Below are 20,770 nucleotides of genomic sequence, written 5' to 3' on the forward strand. Positions count from 1 at the left end.
CACAGAGATGGATACTCATTGAGCATTCCTAGTTCTTATTTATGAATAATAATCCATCCTTCCTTTCTAAAAATCCAAACCCTTGAATTAATTAGCATTTCTAAATAAAGTGGCCTCAAATATATGATATCCAGCCCTTTAAATAAAAATGTCCAACCACACTTTTTTACCAATATTTTATATAAATCAATGTTATCTATAGGATTACATTATTATTTTTAAAGTTCTATTAAGAAATTTAACAAATTTGTTTTTAAATGTAGTTTCCAGTTTGTTTCTATCATATCACAAATCCAGGGTAAATTTAGACACTACTATATTACTAAATACTCTTTCTTTTTTTTTCTTTTCTTTTCTTTTTGTGTTAAATTCACAACAATTTAATCACTAATTAGAGACAATATAAGAAAACAAAACAAAAAAAAGTAGATCTCTATGAAGCAAACTGACTACTTTGCAAAATCACGTACAGGAAATAATCATTTTTGAAAATAGAATTATATAAGCCCAAGGTGGCATCGTTATTTATGTCATTACAATCTGCACAAATACATTTAAAATAGTCTTTGTACAAATATTTTGTTGTACTCACCATCAAAGTAAGTAAAATGGAGCTTCCTAAAACCCCCTATCAATATATTTTATGTGTCAAATTTAATTTGCATTTGTCCATAACTCTCCTTTTGAACCAGCATCACAGACTTCTGAATTGATATGATTACATTCAAACTGGAGGTTTAGAAGGAAGTTAGCTCCCACATTTATTTCTGCTGGTGATCCTAATAAAGGCAACTGCTCTTACGTTACTGAAAGAGACAGCTTCACAAATCAATGCATGTCACCAACAGTAAATACTCATTCTTTTAAATGTAGATGTTAAATAAAAAATAGTTACCACCAACAGAAAGTAAAGTGTATTCTATGGACATTTTGGAGTAAACTACATATATTTATCAGGCACTAAATTTTTAAAATTTTAAAGTACTTTTAAAAGTGATTTTTAACAAATCTACAAGTTATCTACTAATGTTAAAAGTTAAAATATTTCAGCTGTACAAAATAGTGTGTTTACCTAATTTACTAAATGAGGAGTTTTACCTTTGGGCTTATTTCTCCATATACACATCTTACAAAGATTACAGGGATCAATAAATGATCTAATGCCAACAGATTGCTTCAAGCACTGAGAAAGGAATAAGTTATGTAAATAAAGCTTAAAGTGAAGAAGTTGTTTTGGTCATTAAATTATAAGACTTTACCATTTTCTTCTACGAAGTTTTAACCATTAATCCTAGTGGTATTAGAGAAACGAAGTTAAACCAAGAGATCTAGAAGGCTGAGGTAATCTGATCTTAAGAGTCAAAAGAAACACAAACGTGAGTTTAAAGACATCTCAAGCAATTAAACCAAAAGTTATCACCTTTCCTCTGCCTGTAGAATATTAACTACTTATATTAAAAGTCCTTGTAAAGCACTGAATCAGCTCCAACTGTCCACATGATAGTGAGGAAAACTTCATGAATTTATTCTGACTACCTACCCACCACACCTATATTTTCAGATATATTCGGTGTCGAGGGAGGGAGAATCAAGGGCATTAAAAAAGTTTTCAGACTTCAGGACACGTTTGATATGCTGCAAATAAAAATATATATACTTGGAACTACAAACAACACATGATGAGAACTGTTGCCCCTCTTCCCTACAACAACAATTTTATAGATATATCCTCTTGATGCCTTTGTAAAACTTCTCTATCCCACATTCTTGGTTACCTTACTGGGTCCCTCACCATGGTTAAAAGGATTTTTTGGCAAGTAGTTTTGAAAAAGACACAACAACTTAGGAATGGAGGAGAAAATATAAGGGCAAGAAAGGGCTATAACATCACTTCTCCATCATCAATTACTTCTCAAGAAAGACAGCAGAGTATATCCCACGTTTTAAAGTACTATAATGACAGTAAAACTCTCCAAAGAAGAACTGGAATGGGAATACTCTTTATTCTACTCCACTTCAACCCTTAAGATTAGGACACAGCAAATTAATAAGTTTGCAAAATTAGCTATAGTTCCCATGACAATAAATATTCAAAAATTAACTCCAAAGGAAAATGATTTGTAACAATCTACTGTGGTTTCACCACAGTAATATTTCTTTAAAATGTAAAATCTAAAACAACACAAAGTACAAGACAATAACTTACTTGAGTTGGAACAAGCACAGGAGGGTAAGCCATCTTATGATGCCTGTACACCCAAAATGCACAAATGACAATCCCCGCAATTAGCATAAGTGGCACCAAAGAATAGAGCAAGATGTTGTAATAGGGTGGCTTTGGTGTAACTGGATTCGAAGTAGCTGTGGAAAAGAGGAGGAAGAAAACCACTCAGATTTGGTCGACAAAATTTCACAGTAAATATTTATTATAGTGTCAAATTTTAGGAGAAAAAATAAAGAGTAGGAGAAGATGGGAGTAAATTATTCCATCAACACAAATATGCTTTGTTTTCAATCTACTAGTTGAACAGACATATGCATTTTCCCTGTGAACTTACGCTGTGTGACTTCCATCTCCGGAAAATAAGAAAACCTTTCATTACACATATTGCCCTCACAGCAACAAAAATATACTTCAGGGCTATCTTTTTTTTCTATACAATCAGTCCTATAAACAAAAAGAGGAGAAATAATTAAAATCAACATTATTACTCTGAATCTACAATAGGTGTTTTTCTAAAGTTCTCAGAGATAAAATAATGAATAAGTCATTTATAGTCAACTTTGAGATTTTTATTAATATTCAATAATCAATTCTTAAAAGACAAAAATGTTCCTTGAATCCTATTATTAAATCTCATCAGAAAAATAAATCAAGAGCTGATTTTGTAACAATCACATTGGCTCCTTGAAACCACTTCTTTAATTTGGTTTTTAATGATCAATCTAAGGCAACCATCTTTTTCACTGTTTGTTTAATTAGTAGAAAAGCTTGAAGAGGAACGTAAAGCCAATGAAGAAATTTGGTCTAGGAGTGCTTTTACTTACAGGAAATATAGCTTTCCCATTTTATGAATACAATAACTCAACACTATATATAAAAAACTGTATGTGTGTGTACACATAGAAATACATACCTATACGCCTATGTATACATATAAATACACAGGCACAAAATAATTCCTGTTCATATCTCGTGGCAGAACATATTTCAACATCAGAGACCTAAACCAGGCTTGGGAATTAAGCCATTTTTGCAGAAGATTTAAATTCCCTGAACACAATGAACAGGGTTAAGGATAAGCAACAAGAGCAATATGTAACAACAAACATACAGGCCCTAGTAACTCAAAAACTGACTGGAGGTGGGTTGATTTAGGGGGTAGGGGGAAGGCAGCCTTCTATATAGGACCTGAGTTACTGAAAAGATAGGGGTTTAGCATCTAGATTAAATCCTAATCAACCACTAAAAAAATAGCTATACCTAGTTTTTAAAATCAGATATTTAAATACTGCTAATAACATCAGGTAGATTTAAAGACACATTACAAATCAACTGTGAACTTTTATAACGGCTGTTAGAGTAACAAGGTTGAATTTAACTCTAAAGTGAAAAGCTCAAGAAATTTCAGGGAGAAGGCAATTTTAATAAAATCAAACTTTGAAATAAAATCTATACCAATGTCTATTTAGTAGAAAGTAAAGGACAAATGAAAGCTAAATTTCTAACAATTTATAAAGAGAAAGTTACACATTTAAAATTTAATATTTAGAAACATGAATCAAATCATAGGTTAACGTGATTAAATACCTAGCCTAGTTAACTGAAGTAAATTATCAATACTTTTCACCATTCAATTTCATTCTTTTTACCACTGTCTTTTCCTCTACACTTTGACATTTCTTGAATCTTCTTTTCCTTTCTCTTATTTATGTTACTACCTTTAATATTTGTTTTTTAATCAAATTCAGAACATAAAAGCAGAAATTCACATACTTTTAAATTGGCATTTAACCCCTAGAAACAAAGCTGATGTAGTAATTATCACTGAAAGAGCAGGCATTTGCACTGAACAACTCACTCACATTATCTAGCAAAGTTTAATATCCAGTAATACTGGTTTTAGGTGAGAAGCACAGCAGCATTTTACAATAAAAAGAACAGGGATCCCTGATTTCAACTAATTAATAAAGACAGTTTTGAATAAAGATGACCTCCAAACCTCATTTTTTCCCTAACTTCTTCCTCAACTTTTCTTTTTTTATAAATTGAGATATAATTTGCTATAACATTACATTAGTTTCAGGTATACAACCTAGTGATTGGATATTTGCATATATTGTGAAATGATCACCACAGTAAGTCTAGTTAACATCTCATCACCACACATAGTTACAAATTTTTTTTTCTTGTGAAGAGAACTTTTAAGATTTACTTAAATGTTGCTAAGTTCCTTAGCAACTTTCAAATATACAATACAGTATTATTAACTATAGTCACCATTACATCACATCTCCCATTATATCCCCAGGACCTATTTGTTTTATAACTGAAAATTCATACCCTTTTGACTCCCTTCACCCATTTGCCCACCCCTCATCCCCGGCCTCTGGCAACCACCAATGGTTCTCTATATATATGGGTTCTTTTCTTTTTTTTTAAAGATTCCACATACAAGTGAGATCATATGGTATTTGTCTTTCTCGTCTGATTTATTTCACTTAGCATAATGCCCTCAAGGTCATCAGTGTTGTCCCAAATGGCAAGATGTTCTTCTTTTTTATGGCTGAAAAACAGTTCATTGTATACATAGACCATATTTTCGTTACCCATTCATCCACTGACAGACACTTAGGTTGTTTCCACATCTTGGCTATTGTAAATAATGCCGCAGTAAACATGGAGGTGCATATATCTTTTCATGTTAGTGTTTTCGTTTCCTTTAGATATATACCCAAAAGTGGAACTGCTATATCACTGCTATTTTTAATTTTTTGAGGAACATCTATACTGTTTCCCTAGTGGCTCACTTACTCTTTCATAACAGCAAATATCACTTAATGATCACCTCTGTTAATAAAGAAGCTAATAATCAGAAATACAGCTAAAATGTATAATTACAGAGTAATAATCCCCAGAAAATTCAAAGATGTAGAAGTATATCCTAAATACTAAATATATACCTAAATGACGATTTTAATTTTCACCAAAAGTGGAGCTAATCCAATTTTCATGAGTTTATTCAACACATTTTACTATTAATCACATATGGCCAATCAACCACAGATTCGTGGTAATCTATTAAAGCCCCTGAAAGTGGATCAGGATGTAGCTAGAGTTCCGTGAGTGTATTAGTTATTTGGCTCCAAAAAGTCTGGTTATCTAGGATTCTGTACCTTCTGCAGTCATCAGCACCCACCCTCAGTGAAAATCCTGTGGCCCAGGCAGTTTAAGTGATCGGCCAAACATCTAGGGACACCTTGCAGAAAGATCACAGGCAGTCAATGACATATCCACTATATTTTATTTCCAACAGAATAAAACAATTTAAACAAGATTTTTTAAATAAAATGTAGCTTTCTATGAGGATTGTGTTAGTTCTGATGTAATTCTGAATGTCAAGTTAAAATGTCTCTTGGGATAAAGAACAAAGGCCTACTCTGCAAGGAAATGTAGTGAGATCAATTTCTTCCAGATACATAAAGAGGGAAACTAAAAGGAAATTAAATACTATGATTAAGCTTTATTCTCCTTCAGGATAGATTTTCAACAGATATATTCTCTCTTAAAGCAATTTTAAAAATCCTTTTTCCTTAAAATTGGTGTTTAAAAAATACCTATAACCCTACAACATATGGAAAGAAATGTTTCTTATCTAAAGTTCTCACTACTTGATAGATTATTCAAACTATATCGAAGATAAAATATAAACATGCTATATTTATTTTTTTACTTTAAAATATATATCTTGTCATTACAACATGTTATAATGGTCTTCATAATCCCATCTTTAAAAAGAAACATTTAAGTGAAAAATCCATGCATTGATCTTTCTCCTTTTAAAGAAATGGGGGTGGGGGGAATGGAGGAAATGAAAATTATTCAACACTATCATAAAAAAATAAAATGTGTTCTTACCTGTCATAGCAGTTGATATCATCCAGCCAACAACCTTGCTTCACTATTTCAATGGAACCAGAAATATTCTTCCAGGTAGCAAAACAATGCCGCCGTTTATCTTTGTCACCATAACAGGATTCAACACCAGTTCGATTGGTTCTATCTCTTTCCCAATTAGCATTATAGAAAATACACTCCTGAGTTTCTGATCTACCAAGTATAGCACCTATAAGATAATAAAACGACAACTTTTAATATAACTGTATTTGTTCTTAAACAGATTGTCTCGTCTCCCAGTATACGAAACTTCAAATCTCCCTAAAATGTCAATAATTTACTGCCTTACTAGTGTTATAACATTGGATTCAGGTTTCCAGGTCAATCTCTGTACTTTAAGTATAATAAACATAATAATAGAAAGCAACCACATATATCACAAGGTTTCTCTGTAAAAGGCCAGTTTCACTTAAGAATGTCCTTGATGGAAAGCAGTACAGTTGTTAATTTTTTTTAAAATCTTGACCCTTGAGTAGACTTCTTCTCAATATTGTGTGATAAAATTGGAACTAACCAAAAGCACTGCTGCTACACACTGAAGTGCAATGATTGCCTCCAGAAAAAGCCCTTGCATGATTGAGTTGTGAACTAAACCAACCAAGGCTATTCAGACTTGAGTATTTGGCAGAAATGTTCCCAAAATGAACCAAGTAAACCTGTTACTTCAAGAAAAACACTGACAGTATGCACTGCCAATAATAAAATATGAGTTTTCAAGCAAAAATAAGAATTTTGGAAAATTTGTACTTACCACCACCATTAGCCTGACACCTTCCCAATACTTAAAGAATTTCTGATGAGTGGTGATATTAACAAATGTGACTTTTAAATACAGAATAATGAGATGTGCCAATATTTAGAAGGTCTATATAATTCAGAGAACCAATATTTTCCAAGTGAATTATGCATGACGCTTGAAAAACACTCATGGGCAAAAAATCCATACAAAATTCAAGATAGCCAAGTAGATTTTAACATTACAGAGGACAAAAAGTTCATTAGTGGTTTCAGATTCCACACTGTAACTAACTTTTAAGAAACTATCTCTTGTCTTACATGGAAAGGCAAGGGAACTGGAATACCCAAAATAATTCTGAAAAAGATGTACAAAACAGAATTCATCCTGTTTGTTTGTTTGTTGGCCGCACTGCGTGGCTTGTGAGATCTTAGTTCCCCACTCAGGCATTGAACCCGGGCCATGGCAGTGAAAGCGCCAAGTCCTAACCACTGGACCGCCAGGGAACTCCCCATATTACTTGTTTTTAAGACTTGTACTAAAGGTTTGGCAATCAAGACAGTGTGGTCTTAGTGAAAAGACAGACACATGAACCTACAGGACAGGACAGAGAATCCAGAAATAGACCCATACACATACAGTCAATTGATACACAGCAAAGGTACCAATGCATTTAGCAGAGAAAGTCAACAACTGACGCTGGAACAATTGGACATCTATATGCAAAACAAAGAACCTCAACTCATATCAACCATAGCTCATGCTGTATACAAAAATTAACTCTAAACACATCACAGACCCAAACTGAAACCTAAAACTATAAAATTTCTAGAAAAAAATGAAAAATCTGGTGACCCTAAATTATGAAAGATTTCTGAGAACACAAAACACATGAGCTACAAAAGAAAAAACTGGTAAGTTGAACTTCATTAAATTTGAAACTTCTCTTTGAAAGTTAAGGAAAAAAATTCAGACTGGGAGCAAATACTTGCAAATTATATACCTTAAAAATAACTGATATTCAGAAAATATAAAGACCTCTCACAACTCAACAATATGAAAACATACTACCCAATTTCTAAAAACTGAGCAAGAGATTCAAATAGATGCTTTATCAAAGAGATATGAACGGGAAATACTACATAAAAAGATACTCAATATCACTAATAATGAGGGAATGCAAACTGAAACTAGATCTAATACTGATTGGAATAACCAATACAAAAACAAAATGTACAATCTCAAGTGCAGGTAAATATGTAGAGCAACTGGGACTTTCACACATCAGTGGTGGGAATTCAAAATGGTCCAGCCACTTAGGAAAAACAGTTTGCCAACTTCTTATAGTGAAATGTGCACCTATCATACTACACAGCAATCTCATGCCTAGGTATTTACCTAAGAAATGAAAACGTATGTCCATGCAAAAATCTATACATTAATGTTTAGAGTGGCTTTATTCAGAATCACCAAAAGCCAGAAACCACCTGATATCTAGCACGGGTAAATGGAAAAATAAACATCTATACAATACAAAGAAGTGAGCTAGTGATAGCTGCAACCAAATGGATAAATTGCAAACACACTATGCTAAAAATGAAGACAGTCTGAAAAGGCTACATATTGTATGACTCCATTTACACAATATTTTGAAAAAGGCAAAAGCACGGGTAAAAAATCAGATCAGAAGCTGGGAGGGAGGGGAAAGGGCTGATTACAAAAGGGCATGAGGAAACTTTGGGGGGTGATGGAAATAGTCCACATTTTTATTGTGGTGGTGGTTGTATGATCATATGGGTTAATCAGAACTCACAGAATTGTATATCCAAACAAAATACATTTTATCCTCTGTAAATTATACTTCAATCAACTTGACTTAAAAAAACAACAATATCAAAGAAACTACACTTGCTGGGTTTTGGTATAGTATCAAAGAAAAACATCCACAATTATCTTAAAAAAGGATTAAAATATTCCTCACTTTTCTAACTATATATCTGTGTATGGCCAAATTTCCTTCATGTCAAAACAACACAACGGATTGTTGTATCACAACAAATTGAGTGGAAAAAACAGATATAAGAATCCAGTTGTCTTCTACTAAAACAATTAAAAAGAGATCTGTAACAATTTCACTAATTTTTTTGTTGTCTTGGAAAATATTTTTCATAAAAATCTATTCTTTTGTTAACATATAATGGATTTATTGTCACTTCTAAATAAATTTTTTTTTTAATTTTCTGTCTCAATTTCTAATATGATGAATATTTACAGATACAAACCACATAAAAACTCTTTGGGGTAAGTCTAAAGAAGTTCTGAGACCAAAAAGTTTGAGAACTGCTGCTCTACAATGCTCTAGCACAGAGATATAATTATAAGCTGATAAAATCTGTGGCAGTAATGGTGCTGTGGACTTCTCAACTATGGAAGAAATAATAGTGTGAGCGGACATGTAAACTGTGGCTGGTAACGCTATGTCCATTGTATTTTATAAAAGAAGGGCTGCAACTACTATTCATCTGTATATTAACAGTAGCCATTTTGTAAATTATTCCTTTTCAGAAACCTGTTGAAAATAACAGCAAATTAAGTTTCCTCCTTTACTAAATAACCACAAAGCAATCATACTCTGCCCACGTTATCTCAAAACAGGGGATGGCAAACTTTTTCTGTAAAGGGCCAGAGAGTAAATATTTTAGCTTTTGCAGGCCATATGGTCTCTTTCACAACTACTCAATTCTGCCATTGTAGCACAAAAGCATCCAGAGGACAGTAAATGAATGAGCATTGTTACATTCGAATAAAACTTTATTTACGGACAGTAAAATTAAATTTCATGTAATTTTTACATGTCACAAAATATTATTTTTTGAATTTTTTTTCCAACCATTTAAAAATGTAAATATCATTCTTAGTTCACAAGCTGGATTTAACAGGCTGTGTGGTCAGCTACCTCTTTTTTTTTTTTAAGTTTTTTTTTTTTTTTTTTGATATGGACCATTTTTAAAGTCTTTATTGAATTTGTTACAATATTGCTTCTGTTTTAAGTTTTGGTTTTTTGGCCGTGAGGCATGTGGGATCTTAGCTCCCTGACCAGGGATCGAACCCACACTCCCTGCATTAGAATGTGAAGTGTTAACCACTGGACGGCCAGGGAAGTCCTGGTCAGCTAGCTACCTCTTGAAACAACATCCTAATTCCCACATTCTAGCTAACCTGCCTTTTGTTTGTTTTGTTTTTTGGGGAGGAGTCTTCTGTGAACTATCACTTGTGTAATTCATGTTAAAAACCACTATTAATTATTTTTAATTTCCAAAAGAAGACTCCATTGAAGCATAGGAACAACACTTGAACTAAATAAAACTGACCTCCCAAAAAAGAACATTGCCTATGACAAAAATGCCAAATAGGTTTTATCTTTGGTGTCAATTCCAATCAATTAAGAGTGGCTGCCAGGAGCCATGTACTGAGAGATTTTGAGGTAAAGGGTTTTGAAATTAGTATAGAAGGAGGGGAGAAAACATCAGTATCTTTTCTTTGCCACCTCTGGTCTTGAAAAAAGATAAACAAATGACTATTTTCTTTATTTCTTTTAATACTTCTTAATATTTAATGGTAAGTTAAGATTTCAGATGATTTTCTAGATTTAGACTATCACTTGATTGATATTATCCACAGATAGAAAGAAAACTGCTTAATGGGGAAAATGACAATCTTGCCACCCCCCTCCTCAAGTTGATTGGGTCTCTATCTATCACGTCTCCAACTGACCACTAAATATAATAACATGATAATTATAAAAATAAACCAAGTTATATGTATTTTTACATTAAGCTCACACAGTGACTTTAAAGGTGTAGTTCTAAAAAGGATGACAAAAGTTACCTATATTTACTAGTTTTTGAGCATATCCCAATTTAAAATTTTCTGAAACTTTAAATTTCTACCATAGGTTTATTCTATCAAAGTAATTCCAAATAGTTAATATGACTTTCAAAAGAAATAAATGAACATAAAAGGTCTGTGTGCAGGGTTTATTATAATGGTTCTTAACAAATGATGTGCATCAGAATCCCCTATGTGTTTTCTTGAATTCATGTTTGAGTGCCATTTTGTATGCCCGAGGAATGAGTAGTTGAAAAGTACATGGGGGGCAGCGGGCAGATATATAGATGTATAGATACTGTATGTATGTTTTCTTTTCTCCTTTTGGCAAAGAGCCACTGGTGATCTAATGTTCCTCCCCAGTGAAGTACCACTGGCTGTGACCTGAACTTGGAATTTAGTTTACAAACTGTGACCTTGAACAAGTTACCAAACCTTTCACTGTTTTGTTTCCACATATGATTCAATTTCCCTAATAATTCCATAATTATTATGGATAATTCCATAGTTTCATAACTCACACTCAGGCAAGTTATAACAAATCAGTAAGTCTGGTCGCAGAATCTAGTATCGGAATTATTTTAGATAATAGTTCTATTTCCAAAGTACTGCTTATACATAATGACTCATACTGACCATTTCATTTTTCCTACCATTTAAGAAAGAAAAAAAAAGAAATACACAGGACCTGAAATTTGTTAGAACATTTGGCCATAAAGTAGGACTGTAAAAGTCATACTCAAAATCTGAAATACTCCTCCCATGAGGAAAAAGTAAATTGTACCTACTGCGACTGCACCTGAGGACAATTGGGGTTTTGTTTTTTAAAAGCATGAAGTATTAAAATAATACATCAACACTAATTTTACACAATCTCTTCCAGAAAAAGATGAAGAGGGACTACTTAACAACTAATTTTCTGAAGCCAGTATTACCTTGATACAAAAACCAAAGACAGAACAAAAAAGAAGAGGGATAATACAGGCCAGTATCTCTCACTAACTTAGATGTAAAAGTTCTCAACAAAATTTTAGCAAACAAAATCCAAAACTGTATTTTTTTAAAGTAATACATCACAACCAAGTACAATCTATTCCAGGCATGTAAGGTTGGTTTGATATTCAAAAATCAGTAAATGCAATCTGCCAAATAAACAGGCTAAAAGAGAAAAACCATATGCTCTATCAGTATAACAGGAATAGACAGAAACTTCCCCAAAGTCACAAAGAGCACCTACAAAAAAACCTACAGCCAACATCATACTTAATGGTGAAAGACTGAATGCTTTCCCTCTAATATCAGAAACAAGGCAATAATGTCTACTCCCACCACTTTTATTTAACACAGTACTGAAAGTTTTAGATATTGCAATAAGGCAAGAAAAAGAAATTAAAGGCATACCAATTGGAAAAGAAGATATAAAACTGTTTCTATTTGCAGATGAAATGACTGTCTATTTAGAAAATTCCAAGGAATCTTCAAACAAAAAAAATGCTAGAACTAGTGAGTTCCGTAAGATCACAGAATACAAATCACCACACAAAAATCAACTGTGTTTCTTTATAAGGACAATGAACAAGTGCAACTGAAATTAAAAATTAAAAGTACCAAAGTAGCAGGATACAAAATTAATGCACAGAAATCTCTTGCATTTCTATACACTAATGACGAAAAATCTGAAAGTGAAATTAAGAAAACACTCCCATTTACCATTGCAACAAAAAGAATAAAATATCTAGGAATAAACCTACCTAAGGAGACAAAAGACCTGTATACAGAAAATTATAAGACACTGATGAAAGAAATTAAAGATGATACAAATAGATGGAGAGATATACCATGTTCCTGGATTGGAAGAATCAACATTGCGAAAATGACTCTACTACCCAAAGCAATCTACAGATTCAATGCAATCCCTATCAAACTACCACTGGCATTTTTCACAGAACTAGAACAAAAAATTTCACAATTTGTATGGAAACACAAAAGACCCCGAATAGCCAAAGCAATCTTGAGAACGAAAAATGGAGCTGGGGGAATCAGGCTCCCTGACTTCAGACTATATTACAAAGCTTCAGTAATCAAGACAGTTTGGTACTGGCACAAAAACAGAAATATAGATCAATGGAACAGGATAGAAAGCCCAGAGATAAACCCACACACATATGGTCACCTTATCTTTGATAAAGGAGGCAAGCATATACAGTGGAGAAAAGACAGCCTCTTCAATAAGTGGTGCTGGGAAAACTGGACAGCTACATGTAAAAGTATGAAATTAGAACACTCCCTGACACCATGCACAAAAATAAACTCAAAATGGATTAAAGACCTAAGTGTAAGGGCAGACACTATCAAACTCTTAGAGGAAAACATAGGCAGAACACTCTATGACATACATCACAGCAAGATTCTTTTTGACCCAGCTCCCAGAGAAATGGAAATAAGAACACAAATAAACAAATGGGACCTAATGAAACTTAAAAGCTTTTGCACAGCAAAGGAAACCATAAACAAGACCAAAAGACAACCATCAGAATGGGAGAAAATATTTGCAAATGAAGCAACTGACAAAGGATTAATCTCCAAGATTTACAAGCAGCTCATGCAGCTCAATAACAAAAAAACGAACAACCCAATCCAAAAATGGGCAGAAGACCTAAATAGACATTTCTCCAAAGAAGATATACAGATGGCCTACAGACACATGAAAGAATGCTCAACATCATTAATCATTAGAGAAATGCAAATCAAAACTACAATGAGGTATCATCTCACACCGGTCAGAATGGCCATCATCCAAAAATCTAGAAACAATAAATGCTGGAGAGGGTGTGGAGGAAAGGGAACTCTCTTGCACTGTTGGTGGGAATGTAAATTGATACAGCCACTATGGAGAACAGTATGGAGGTTCCTTAAAAAACTACAAATAGAACTACCATACGATCCAGCAATCCCACTACTGGGCATATACCCTGAGAAAACCATAGTTCAAAAAGAGTCATGTACCAAAATGTTCATTGCAGCTCTATTTACAATAGCCAGGACATGGAAGCAACCTAAATGTCCATCAACAGATGAATGGATAAAGAAGATGTGGCACATATATACAATGGAATATTACTCAGCCATAAAAAGAAATGAAATGGAGGTATTTGTAATGAGGTGGATGGAGTTAGAGTCTGTCATACAGAGTGAAGTAAGTCAGAAAGAGAAAAACAAATACAGTATGCTAACACATATATACGGAATCTAAGGGGAAAAAAAGCCATGAAGAACCTAGTGGCAAGACGGGAATAAAGATACAGACCTACTAGAGAATGGACTTGAGGATATGGGGAGGGGGTGGGGTGAGATGTGACAGGGTGAGAGAGTGTCATGGACACATATACACTACCAAATGTAAAATAGATAGCTAGTGGGAAGCAGCCGCATAGCACAGGGAGATCAGCTCGGTGCTTTGTGACCACCTAGAGGGGTGGGATAGGGAGAGTGGGAGGGAGGGAGATGCAAGAGGGAAGAGATATGGGAACATATTGTATATGTATAACTGATTCACTTTGTTATAAAGCAGAAGCTAACACACCATTGTAAGGCAATTATACTTCAATAAAGATGTTTAAAAAAAAAAAAAATCACCAATGGCCTTCATATTTATAACTAAGATGCTTAGTACTAGAAGAGAAGAATCTAAAATTCTTGTTTATTACTTCTATGTGTTGTGTAATTTCTTTCCCACTTTAAAACTCATTTTAATAATTTGTTTTTATGCATCTTTAAACACATCAAAGGTCTTCTGGTATCCTTTCTTTTCTATATTAATAAACATCACAGAAGTCACCTTCCCTATTTGGCTGCCCTGGGCTGTTTTTAAGTATTAGGAAAAAAAGTAAAGTCCACAATGTCCCAAAAGACTTCTGATAAACAACTTAGAAATATGAGGAAGGAGAATATATTTTCAAATAAAATATGCAACATTTTAGGACCTGTCAATCTAATTTTTTATTTTTATTTTTTTAAACTAAGCACCTTCCTACCACCAAACAATCACTTCCAAAGGAAAACACAAACACTTTCTGGCAATTTTCCCAGAAATTTTTTTTGCCTTGCCTGTTATACTCAGTACTATCAGTCTGACAAAATAGTGCAAGATTCTGTCCATCTAGCTTAAGTAATATAAGCTAAAAACACAACTTATGTGGAATAAAATAAAAATATAAACATTGTACGTTGTAACACTAGACACTGTGCGTGCATACGTGGGTGTGAGAAGGAGAATAAAAGTAGATGTCAACATTTAACCACTGGTTATCTAAGGACTCCTAATGTTAATTCCTGACAAATTACTACGATAACCACCTAAAATGTATTTTAACACTGTTAACTCATAAGTGACTGATTTTCCTCATATAGTTCCAAAATAAGTACATATCTACTTTTATACAGACCAAGGTTTGAAGAAAGCATAAATTTCTCAAACCTCTCTCTTAAAAAGCCTTAACAAAATTTTAGAGGCCCAAAGAGAACACCAAATTTGAAATAGTAGAATTTCCCTTTATAAAAGAGGCAAGCAAAACCTCTCTAAATAAAGCCCTTACAAATTTCTTATTTTTTAATTCACTTAATTGTAGATCTAGTTCAATACAAAGAGGTGCATTTCTGTATAGCAAAATTTTTAAAGAACCTCATTCTTTAAACTCTTCTTTAAGTACAGAAGATGCTCTACCCCTGGCTTGTTCAATAAAAGATGGTAACTTAACCTGTGCTGAATTACTAAACACTAAATAACAAAAGACATCCATTATAAAGTTCTCTCCCAAAAGAAAGAAAAATTTCTTTAAAAGTAACATCTTTACACCTTTAAAGGTAACCGTTCTCATTCTCTTAAGGAATGACTTGACATCTTTTTAGGCAGCAATGTACTTTAAGTTGGTATATTTGGTTGGTAGCCTGGAATAAAGCATTGATTTTATCATCAACCGCCAAAGAATTTCATTTTCCTGAATACATAAAGTATATATAGAATAATAGGAAACAGGAAAAGAGCAAACCACAAAACTCCGAATTTGTGATTCAACTGACTAGCACCTGGGAACACATTTAAGATTACTTTTCTAGGACAGTCCAAGAAAGCCTGGCAAATTTCCAGACCTCGACCTCCCTGTGCCTTTTTAATAATTAAAAGGGGGGGGGGCGGGTAATGGTTGTATGAAAAGACCTGCTTTCTTCTAATTTTAACCAATATAAGTAGGCTTCTTATAACATTATGAGGGAGAGATTTCTACAAACAAAGAACAAGAAAAACAGAAGCCCAATGTTTTCCCCTTCACAAATTAGAAAATTCCACCCTTCTACCCCTCTGCCCCTTGGCAGGACACTTTTAAAGTCTATTTTGGTGACACGCTACATGAAATCTTAAGAGGACATTATGTCTTTCACACAGGTAGAGAATCTTCCACATTCAACAAATATATAGTGTTGGTAGGCATTTTGATATTTAAGTACTAAGCAAAACAGTAAAAAAGAAAATATTTTCAAAATTTGAGATATCTTTAACCTCAACCTGGGAAAAAGAAAAAATGAGTCTTAATTTTTAAAACAAGACACTAGAAGTAGAAAGCAGGAGAGAAACTTACAAATTTTTAGATATTTCTGAACTTCAATTAAGGCTTATTCTAATTTCTCCTGTGAGGTAACGAAAAATAAATGATCAGAAGGTCACAAAGACTAGGGAATTTCAAGTATGCTTCTTTATCAATGTATTTTATTTAAAGGAAAAAAACTCATTGTTATTGCCTCTAAAAAAGTAGGATTTTGTGTTGGAACTGAATTTGGAAGATAAAAAGATGATTAAAAAAATATAACATTTGAATGAGATATCCTGACAGCATACAAAAGAGCTCACTAGTCATCACTGCTTGGTATTACAGAACAGCCACACCACCAACTCCTTATCAGTAGACAGGTAGTACAGACACCTTAGAAAGCAAATAAACCCTCTATACAGGCCTTCATACTAGCTATAAAGAAACCATACTTTCATACTAGCACCCTTAAACGAATAAAACAATAAAATAATGTTACCTACCTTGTCAAATGAAAATTTATAGATAACTGAAACTGTTAACTGATGTTATAGATAACATCAAAAAAAAAAAAAAGAGCAAAATCATTTGGTCATAAGAAATCAAATTGTAAAAAAATCTAAGCTAGTTTTTGAAGGAGGTGTCAGTGGAGTAAGAAGGTTATACTGCAAGTCACCAATCTCTCTCCCTGGGCTAGGGCAATAGCCTCCCTAACTGATTTCCCAGGTTCCACTTTTATCCTATTCAAACAAAATCAAGTCACTCCTCCACTTTAAAGCCATTCAATGGCTTTCCACTACCCTTGGCCTTAAAATAAAATATGAACAAATCCTATAAGGCCTTCCACAGTTTGGCCCCTGTCCAGCCTTAATTCACACCAGACAAGCAAACTTCTTTCCTGGAACATCAAACTCCTTCAGGCCTTGATACATTCTTTCTACCACAGCCTCCCCATCCCTAACCCCTTTTAATGGGTGAGATACTGGAGTGGAGAAAGCATTGAGAAAATGCTTGGAAAAGTTTAATAAGAGTTACCAGATCATGAAATGAAAAAAGGCAAAATATCAACTCTTAATTTGGAAATAGTTCTCAAACAATGGAGAACACAGTTTGATTATATTTAGTAAGTTTTTAAAAACACATATATTTACCAGCTTCACTCTTAAAAAACTACTGATCTCTTAGCTCTTAAAAAATTAAAATACTCAGTTAATTTTCTATGATATTTCTATAACTATTACCCCACCCTCCAAAAATGAAAGCTTCATTTGCTACTTAATTCATAAGAGAAAAGGGAAAGCCCTTAAATCTAATAACCCTTTTTAAAAAATCTCTAAACCACAACAATACAAAACATGCACCCTTCCTCTAAACCCCAGAGAAAACTAAGCAAAAATTTCAGGTAAGCATTCTAAATCAAATGAATATTTGATTCTAGGTTATAGTTACTGGCCTCTTGTGTAAAATTTGTAAGAGCTGTATTTGTAAAAGTCATGTTTGCCCATTTTAAAGATAAACACATCCATCTAATACCTTTCAACAACTACCAAAGTTGTTTTAGACGTTGGCTTGTCTGAATCTTATAAAAGAGGAGTAGCAGGAATAGTAAAAATCAGATTAACACACTCATTCTTATTTAATATTACAAAGTATATTTTATCTAAATCTTTCATGTTTACAATTGTAAAACATTTCCTTCAAATCTCTTCTAAACTTGAAGAACACATTTTTCTTGAACACTTCAATAGTCTTGCTATATTAATACTGCCCAAATCTAATAGATAATTTTGTTCTATGTTACTTACCACAAATTAATAGTATCTCAATAAAATTTTCCCTCCACAACTTAATGGAACAAAATATATATATACTACAGGCAATAATTTTTACTATAAGTATTCATACTTCTCTGTACAGGCATACCTCGGGGTTCGGGTTCCAGATAACTGCAACAAAGTGACTATCGCAATAAACCAAGTTGCACAAATTTTTTGGCTTCCCAGTACATATAAAACTTATGTTTACACTATACTGTAGTCTAGTAACTGCACAAAAAGCATTATGCTTGAAAAGACAATGTACATACCTTAAGTAAAAAATACTTTATTGCTAAAAAATGCTAACCATCACCTAAGCCTTCAGTGAGTCGTATCTTTTTGCCAGTGGAGGGTCTTGCCTTGATGTTGATGGCTGCTGACTGATCAGGGTAGTGGTTGCTGAATCTTGGGATGGCTCCGGCACTATCTTAAAATAAGACAATGATGTCTGCCACATCAATTGATTCTTCCTTTTATGAATGATTTCTCTGTAGCATGCAATGCTGTTTGACAGCATTTTACCCACAATAGAACTTCTTTCAAAATGGGAGTCAATCCTCTCAAACTCTGCAGCTGCTTTATAAACTAAGTTTATATAATATTCTAAATACTTTGCTGTTATTTCAACAATCTTCATAGTGTCTTCACCAGGAGTAGATTCCATCTCAAGAAACCACTTTCTTTGCTCATCCATAAGAAATAAATCCTTATCCATTCAAGTTTTATCATGAGGCTGCAGCAATTCAGTCACATCTTCAGGCTCCACTTCTAATTCTAGCTCTCTTGCTAACTCCACATCTGCAGTTACTTCCTCCACTGAAGTCTTGAACCCCACCCCCTTCAATCTGTGAGAGTTGGAATCAACTGCTTCCAAATTCCTGTTAATGTTGATATTTTCACCTCTTCCCATGAATCACAAATGTTCTTAATGGCAGCTAGAATGGTGGTGAATCCTTTCCAGAAGGTTTCCAACTTACTTTGCCTAGATCCATCAGAGGAATCACTCACTATCTATAGCACCCATGGCCTTATGAAATGTATTTCTTAAATAATAAGACCTGAAAGTTGAAATTACTCCTTGATCCATGGGCCACAAAATGGATACTGTATTAGCAGGCATGAAAACAACATAATCTCATTGAACATCTTCATCAGAGCTCTTGGGTGACCAGGTGCATTGTCAGTGAGCAGTAATATTTGAAAGGAATCTTTTTTTTTTTTTTTTCCCTGAGCAATAGGTCTCAATAGTGGGCTTAAAATATTCAGTAAACCATGTTGTAAACAGATGTCCAGGCTTTGTTGTTCCATTTATAGAGCACAGGCAGAGTAGATTTAGCATAATTCTTAAGGTCCCTAGGATTTTCAGAACGGTAAATGATCACTGGCTTCAACTTCAAGTCACCAGCTGCATTAGCCCCAACAAGAGAGTCAGCCTATCCTTTGATGCTTTGAAGCCAGGCACTGACTTCTCTCTAGCTATGAAAGTCCTAGATGGCATCGTCTTCCAATAGAAGGCTGTTTTGTCTATACTGAAAATCTGTTGTTTAGTGTAGCCACCTTCATTAATTATCTTAGCTAGAACTTCTGGAAAACTTGCTGCAGCTTTTACATCAGCACTTGCTGCTTTCACCTTGCAGTCCGATATTATGGAGACAGTTTCTTTCCTTAAACTCAGGAACCAACCTTTGCTGGCTTTAAACTTTTCTTCTGCAGCTTCCTCACCTCTCTCAGGCTTCACAGAACTGAAGAAAGTTAGGGCCTTGCTCTGGATTAGGCTCTGGTTTAAAGGAATATTGTGGTTGGTTTGATCTTCTATCCAGACCACTGAAACTTTCTCCATGTCAGCAATAAGGCTGTTTTGCTTATCATTTGTGTGTTCACTGGAGTAGCACTTTTAACTTCCTTCAAGAATTTTTCCTTTGCTTTCACAACTTGGCTGTTTGGCACAAGAGGCCTAGCTCTTGGCCTATCTCAGCTTTCAACATGCCTTCCTCACTAAGCTTAATCATTTCTAGCTTTTGATTTAAAGTGAGAGACGTGTGACTCTTCCTGTCACTTAAACACTTAGAGGCCACTGTAGGGTTATTAATTGGCCTAATTTCAATATTGTTGTGTCTCAGAGAATAAGGAGGCCCAAGGAGAGGGGGAGAGATGAGGGAACAGCTGACCGGTAGAGCAGTCAGAATACACACAACATTTAACAATTAATTTTGCCGTCTTGTATCGGTACAGTTTGTGGTACCCCAAAACAATTGCAACAGTAACATCAAAGATCACTGATCACAGATCACCATACCAAATAATGAAAAAGTTTGAAATATTGTGAGTACTACCAAAACTTGACACAGAGACACGCTGTGAGCAAATGCTGCTGGAAAAACAGCACCGCTAGACTTGTTCAACGCAGGGTTGCCACAAACTTCCAATTTGTAAAATATGCTATATCCATTCAGTAGTTAAGAAACCTGGTTTTCAAAGAGTAAAAAAGCAGCATGATAAATGTAGCACTAACAGTTTTCATCAAGTATCAAAGGAAGAGCAGAACATAGACATTCTAGACTAGTCTTCA

At 34.0% G+C, this 20,770-nt stretch overlaps 1 protein-coding gene across 2 annotated transcripts in view; it reads right to left on the reverse strand.

Moving 5' to 3' along the window:
* The window catches only part of ACVR2A (activin A receptor type 2A), an 84,715-nt gene that overhangs the window by 30,128 nt on the left and 33,817 nt on the right, over window positions 1-20,770 (reverse strand). For both annotated transcript variants that reach the window (XM_082397242.1, XM_082397243.1), the window contains exons 2-4: window positions 6,140-6,347; window positions 2,559-2,668; window positions 2,207-2,361 (exon numbers count right to left, since the gene is read on the reverse strand). In XM_082397242.1, coding sequence (XP_082253368.1) covers window positions 2,207-2,361; window positions 2,559-2,668; window positions 6,140-6,347 — 473 coding nt within the window. The remainder of the gene's footprint in view (window positions 1-2,206; window positions 2,362-2,558; window positions 2,669-6,139; window positions 6,348-20,770) is intronic.

This window comes from Balaenoptera borealis, assembly GCF_965194805.1.
Source record: "Balaenoptera borealis genome assembly, chromosome: 6".
NCBI lineage: Eukaryota > Metazoa > Chordata > Mammalia > Artiodactyla > Balaenopteridae > Balaenoptera > Balaenoptera borealis.